The 6,746-nt window shown below is 39.6% G+C and overlaps 1 protein-coding gene across 5 annotated transcripts; it reads left to right on the top strand.

The window, feature by feature from the left end:
• On the top strand, positions 1 to 6,474 carry LOC115158105 (interleukin-6 receptor subunit beta). Of its 5 annotated transcripts, XM_029706648.1 has the most exons (16): positions 1 to 312; positions 1,267 to 1,390; positions 1,793 to 1,965; positions 2,118 to 2,204; positions 2,345 to 2,397; positions 2,501 to 2,528; positions 2,705 to 2,827; positions 3,105 to 3,184; positions 3,317 to 3,542; positions 3,661 to 3,822; positions 3,975 to 4,073; positions 4,183 to 4,353; positions 4,465 to 4,623; positions 4,872 to 4,941; positions 5,104 to 5,179; positions 5,788 to 6,474. In XM_029706648.1, exons 1-16 carry the CDS (start codon positions 249 to 251, stop codon positions 6,106 to 6,108), a joined length of 2,016 nt encoding a protein of 671 aa, XP_029562508.1. In that variant the 5' UTR covers positions 1 to 248; the 3' UTR covers positions 6,109 to 6,474. The 5 variants fall into 5 exon arrangements, with proteins under 5 accessions (XP_029562508.1, XP_029562506.1, XP_029562507.1 ...); XM_029706646.1 differs by lacking the exon at positions 1 to 312 and having other exon boundaries at positions 1,061 to 1,965; XM_029706647.1 differs by lacking the exon at positions 1 to 312 and having other exon boundaries at positions 1,061 to 1,965; positions 2,504 to 2,528.
• The last annotated feature ends 272 nt before the right edge of the window (positions 6,475 to 6,746 follow it).

The following is a 6,746-nucleotide window of genomic DNA, read 5'->3' on the forward strand; positions in this document are numbered from 1 at the left end:
GTTAAGAGACAACATGTTCTGCCCTTTTATCTGAAAAAGAACAAGGGCATGCAGACATTTCTCGCCCCAACAGTTTCATTTACAAGAGTAACTGAAACAGGTTTGAGGAGCTGTCGACGGCTGCATGGAACTGTGTTAACAGTCTAGCAAACCCAAGTCTCTTTGGTCATACGCAAGCTGATCAACCCTGGATTTGTCACCTGTTAGGAGACTTTACACACTAACTCCGTCAAGGGGTTGTTGAGGTGATGGATGCAAAGGAACACTGGTTCTTGCAAGGATTTCTGGTTCTTGCTATGGTAATAGCTCAAGGTATGAATCTTTCTCTCTACTCAGTCTCAGGGGTTTTCAAGTGGCTCTTGGCCCAGCGTCAATTCTGTTCAGCTTATCTCTGTAGTGATACAATTATCATACCACCAGAACCATAAAAGACAAATAAGAAGCATTTACTGTGATCAAAGTTTGACGTGAGGCTGAAGATTATGGTTAGCTTATCAGGGCAGCATGGTTTTCGCAAACAAGAATTTGTGGCAGGGCTGCTACTGTAAATGAACTGTGGAGAAATACAGATGAAAGATAAGCTAATTATATATTACACACTGATAGTTACAATTAGTAGTATTTCAATCAAACTTTTGTAATACCCATTTGTAATTTGGGGATGATTTTGCAAAGTAACATGTAATATAATAATGTATAGAATATATTCTATTCATAATATCTATTAAATTAACTTGACCCTCTCTGGTGAAAGCAAAGAAGTTGTACGGTGGGGTCTGAAATTATTATACTCCAAAATGACACAATACATTATTTACCATTCATTTCTATTGGGCACAAAATAATTTGAAACACAACCAAAACAAACTGTACATGCATCCAACCAGTTTGTAGAGTCACAAGCTTGATTTAGTCATTATGTGCTAGGAATATGGGACCAAATACTTAACTTTTGACTATAATTATAAAAATCTTTTAGGGGTGTCAATTGTTTTTTTAATTTTTTTAACAAAAATTACTTGTTAAACAAAATCTCTTTCTCTGAACAATTGTATTAGTATAAAATAATACAATTTCCCAAATGTTTTGCATACAATAATATACCTCAGTATTTTAATAATTTATTTTATACAGTCATTATTGCTCATCTTTAACAAGGGTGTCAATAATTTCAGACCCCATGTATACATACTACCGAACAGGACAGCAACTCACTGAATTGTTTTATATTTTTATTTAAACACTTTTTAAATTTCCTTTATAAAGGGGCAACTAGTAAATGTCCTTCTAGTCCTCTGTGCTACAAAAAAACTGAAAGTGCTACCATCTATACATGTGAATGGGAGACGTCTGAGTCTATGAAGAATGCAACCTACGAGCTTTTTTACAGGTAAGTTAACTAGCTATGCATGCTTGGGGACTTTCCATAAGTTACAGAGACAGTGATAGTTTATTATGACACCGGAAACCCAGCAAGTGCTGGGTATGCAGGGGCTAAACAATGTATGAGAAAATGAAGAACTCCTAAATAAAGAGCTACCTGTATATACATTGTAACAATTGTATTATAGCAAACAAAAAGGAAATAGGGTTGTGATATGCGAGCGCGTGCACGTTACGTTCACTGGCAGATAAAGCAAGACGGAGAGTTTGACAGTAGGAAGACAGTTCATTCTCAAGCACAAGGCAGTACTATCAACCTTAGTAGATCCCCAGGTAATAACATTTTTGATCGTACAAATATCTGTTCAGTGTGTGAACCAAATGTTGCTCTCATCCTTAATGTTTTTAGCCGCTCCAATTCCACTGAAAGTAGAACATCATTGGGCAGTAGTAGGAAGAGCTATATCTGTGTGCAAGACAATACAGTGCTCAACAAAGCGCTGGTGGATATATGGGTGGTCGCTTACATGGGCAACTGCAGCTGCCAGTCACTCAATACCACTGTTACACTTTCTGAAAGAGGTAAATCATTTTTAAAAACTGTTATTCTGTGTAAAATGCAGGCTAAGAATCCACTAAGTGCTTTACACAACTGACCACGGTATGATTTGAATCCCAAGATTCATATTGTAATCTTAGTTTTTTGTTTAACATTATTTGCTTTCTCCCTGCAGTTAAGTATGAAGCTCCCCAAAGTATGTCTATGGCAAGATCCTCCAGCAATCTTACCCTCAGCTGGGATAACAAGAACGGTAATAAAGGTAATCAGGGCCTTGCACAGACCTCTGGGAGATTAGCTAGTTTTATGTGTTGCAAGTAACGAGACTTAAGTTTACATTTTTTGGTTTGCAAACACAACCAATCTGAAAAAGCAATTTCTCATATGTGCACGTGCCTGAAGATGCTGTCATAGAGGTCAAGTTCAGAAGACTAGAGGAAACCTCAAGGACATGGGTGAGACCTCTTCTCTTCCTTGCAGCAATGCTCTCATTCATTCTTTTCTGATTCGTTTAGTATTTTTGCCTCAATTCATTTGACCTTGTCTCTGTTGGTCTAGAAGACATTAAAGAAAGAAGTCAAACAAGGTGAGCTCCTTTCAGTTTCATTTTAAGATCTTTTGAAATATAAGCAGCCACATTATTGTAATGTTTATTTAGTTATTTTACTGCAGTGTGGGTCTCAATAAAATGGAGTATTTGAAAAGTGCAAAGCTATCACAACTAGAGTGAGACTTGCAGTAAACCTGTGCTTGTCTGTACAGCCATGGTCACTCTGGAGAATCTCCAGAACCAATCTGCGTACCAACTACAGGTCAGACAAATGTCCAAGCATGTCAAACATCCCCTGTGGAGCGACTGGACTCCAATCCTGGACGTTCCCACTGGTGAGCAATGGATATTTAAATAGTCTGTGCAGCAGCCTACAGTGAAACTCACCAGGGTTGATGGCAATTCTATTCGAAATCAGTCAATTCTGTTCACATAGAGATGATGATTGGAAACAGTGGCAAGTTTTAAATTCATGAATTGAATTTCAATCTTCTGTATTGTCAGAATTTTTTATTGACTCTATGTCCCGAGATGAAGACATGTTCCTGGCTTTGCCCTTCTAGAATTGCAGAGGATGTACCATTTCTGGTTGTAACTGTGATTTTGCTGCAGAAATACCAAATCCCCCAGAGGTCGACTGGACAGTAGAGGATTTTAACAATGGTACTCGACTACTCAAGCTGACTTGGGGTGTAAGTTACAAAATGCTACAAAACATTGAAAATTAAGTAACATTCTAGACTCTGCTGGTTACAATTAGGCTCAAATTGTGTTTCAAAGAGTGTCATCACTTAATTCTATTTGTGTACCCTTGTGTCTTCCAGACACCACCTTATCCAGTCTCTATGCAGGTGAATTACAACCTCTCTCTCCATATTTGGCCTTGCCTACTAAAGCGAAAGAACTTCACCAGTGTCACTACCACTGAGATCAGTGTTTATGTGACTTACTCTGCTGTCAGTGGTGACATTAATGCCTTTAATAAAGTGGGAAAGTCATCCCCGACACATATCCTTGTCCCAGCAAAACATCTTACATTTCCCAGCAAGTGTAAGTATGTGTGTGTGTGTGTGTGTGTGTGTGTGTGCGCGCTTATGCTTCATTTACCTCTACACAATGATGTTAATTCCTTAAATCAAAATGTTGTTATTTCATTTCCAATTATTAGCTTGGCCTAATGACAGACTCATCCCACTCAATTATGCGCATGGCTTTATGAAATCCTGCCTGGAGTGGTACAAGTTAACAGACGGAGAAACGCGACCAGAAAAAGTGAATAGATCAAAACTAAATGGAACCGTGGAGAAAAAACTAAAACATATCAGAGAAAGTAAGGGGGGAACTTCGCCCCCAACATTTTGGGGGGAAGAATAGGACATTTCTGTGTTCGTTTTACTGTGCTTTACCAAGTGTGATATATCAAGATATACAGGTGGTATGTCTCGCAAACTGAGATAATAAACACGTCTGGTTTTGTTTCAGAGATGGACGACTATGTACGTTACTATTACCTCGTTCACAAACAAACTGATGGAAAGCCACACTCAACAGAGATGTGTCTCATGTATAAAAAGGAGGGTGGTAAGCTAAGCTCATATAAAACAAATCTGACTGTCACAGCAATGCTTGTATGCAGTTCTTTCCTACATAATAATGTATACATTATCTAACACGGATGTCTTGTTTTCAGCACCCAGTAAGGCACCTGATCATTTCACTGCTCCTATTCTTAATGTTACAACCAATTCTGCAATGCTGCATTGGAAACCTATTCCTGTGCCAGACCAGCGAGGTTTCCTTACGCACTATGAAGTCTGCTACACGAGGAGAGGCCCAAAAAACGAGTCACACATTGAAACTGGTAAAGTCCTCCTCCTAACGAAATGAGTCGATGCCCTGTGATAAACGTGTCATTTATGTAATTGTGTAATTAATGTATATAGATGAATATCGCATTTTTGTCTCTTATCAGAGTGTCACAACAGCTTTGCATCAAAAACAGAGTATCTTGTTCAAAAGCTGACACCTGGGTCCATCTACGACATCCATCTCGCTGGAGCAACAGCTGCCGGTTCAGGACCAACGACAACTATCAAAATCGCGACAAAGCCTCTACCCCAGTCCATTATTGGTAGGAATTAGGAATGTATTATTTTTATGGCACAGACTAGACCAGAGAACCAGCAAAAATGTTAAACTATTTTGAAATTATGAGAGTCCACATTCATGTTGTAATTGACTTTATCACTCGTGATTTTCACTTTTCAAATGAGTGATATGTGGATGCTGCCTGCATTGTTTTTCCCTACAGACTCAAGATGCTTATCGAACTCAACAACATAAAATGTAATAATTATCTCCTTTATCTTTTCCAATAAGGTTGGATCATAGCTGGCATAATTGTTTTAATTGCAATATTAATAACAGTTTGCTTGTTCATCATCAAGAGGTAAGCTGAAAATATATACTTTTTAATAACATCCGATCTTCAGGATTAGCAAGAAAGCCTAGTCTTTCAGGGATTAATATTTATTGTTCATTTTTCAATGACTTCGAAAACATTTCACACATCATTCTAAACAGCATCTATAACTTTTGTTCTAATTCTAAGACATAAAAGAAAGATCTTCCCACCAATACCACGTCCTGTGGTCGTAGAGTCGGTGAATTATCGAGCGAGGAATCAGGTCAGATCCTTTTAACAATTGACATATTTAGGATTGTGTTCAGACTTTACTGTGTAGAACCCTGCATTTTCCCTAAATGCCCTGCTTTGTAAGAAGTTAGACATGTATTTCAAGTCAGAATGCACGCAGCACATGATTGAACTGAAACCGAATTGAAAGTAGACATCATGTGACATGCTTTGATCTTTTACACTAAATCACAAATGATAAAGTACCATAGACATGATTGAGCCCTGTCAGGCTGCCATCATAAAAGGTAGGGTTAGTTATTGTGTCTACAGAGGAGCTCAGGTCTATATGAATACATTGGTGGGAGGAAAGCACAAACATGGTGAGAAGAATCTTCCCTTGGCACTCAGTCGCCACAAACCTTCCATACATTCCACAAACAATAATGCACCCCAAACTTATTAAATAGCTGGTTTACCAACTCAACTTTTTACAAAACATGTGAAACTGATGCGTTATAGGTGTAAAGCATAAATATCTGGTGCACGACTTTATGCGTGTGCTTAACTTGAACCTTTGTCCAAGTCATGTATTGATGCTGACATCATTGAGACATTGGCATGATTTGATCCTGAATGGGTATCCCTTTGTCCCAACAGAACATGTATGAGAAGGAAGAGGTGCATGAGCTGCAGCTACATGACAACTGCAGCCAAGAGCCCAACCCTGAGGAAGACGCTGTCCTGGAGGTGTCTGAGACACACGAGTGTGAAGACACAGACGAGAAGTGCCTGGGAGAATCCAGCACCCCAGTCAGTGACCTGCTGAGCCCTGATTACAAGGGCCCGGTGCTACGTCTAGAAACCCCTAATTCAAGCCAAGGAGAGATTGACTGTATGGTCACCATGTTGATGTACAGGAACGGTCTGGTCTTTGATATGAAAGCATACTCCACCGAGGATGTCGGGATCCCACTTTAGAGATCACTGCTGTAGCACTCGCTTGAAGCCTGTAATTATAATGTATGACCCCATTATTATGGTGTATTGTCACTTTCTATTGGTCCTGACTAAATAACAGCCATTTTGAGTCCGTTGAGAGAATTGACATATTATAAGCCTTATACATTGTAAAGGTTTATTCTTGTTTCTAACAAGTGCATCCTTTAAGTACAGTGTTAGCAACACTGGCAGAGTGTGGTGACAGTGGCCTGGCTGGGCCATTTAGCACTTTGTCTGTTCAAATGTTCAGGCTAGTTCATTAACAGATAATTATTCTATTATTGTGGACATGAAACTTATTTTTATTTTTTATTATTATAAAACATTTTACCCCCTTTTTCATGGTATCCAATTGTTAGTAGTTACTGTCTTGTCTAATCGCTACAACTCCCGCACGGACTCGGGAGAGGCGAAGGCACTCTCACAGCACGCATCCAACGTGTCGGAGGAAACACCGTACACTTAGCAACCTGGTCAGCATGCACTGCACCTGGCCCGCCACAGGAGTCGCTAGTGCGCGATGAGACAAGGATATCCCTGCCGGCCAAACCCTCCCTAACCTGGACGACACTAGGCCAATTGTGCCCCGCCCCATGGGCCTCCCGGTCGCGGCCGGC

Source organism: Salmo trutta, chromosome 22 (genome assembly GCF_901001165.1).
Source record: "Salmo trutta chromosome 22, fSalTru1.1, whole genome shotgun sequence".
Lineage (NCBI taxonomy): Eukaryota > Metazoa > Chordata > Actinopteri > Salmoniformes > Salmonidae > Salmo > Salmo trutta.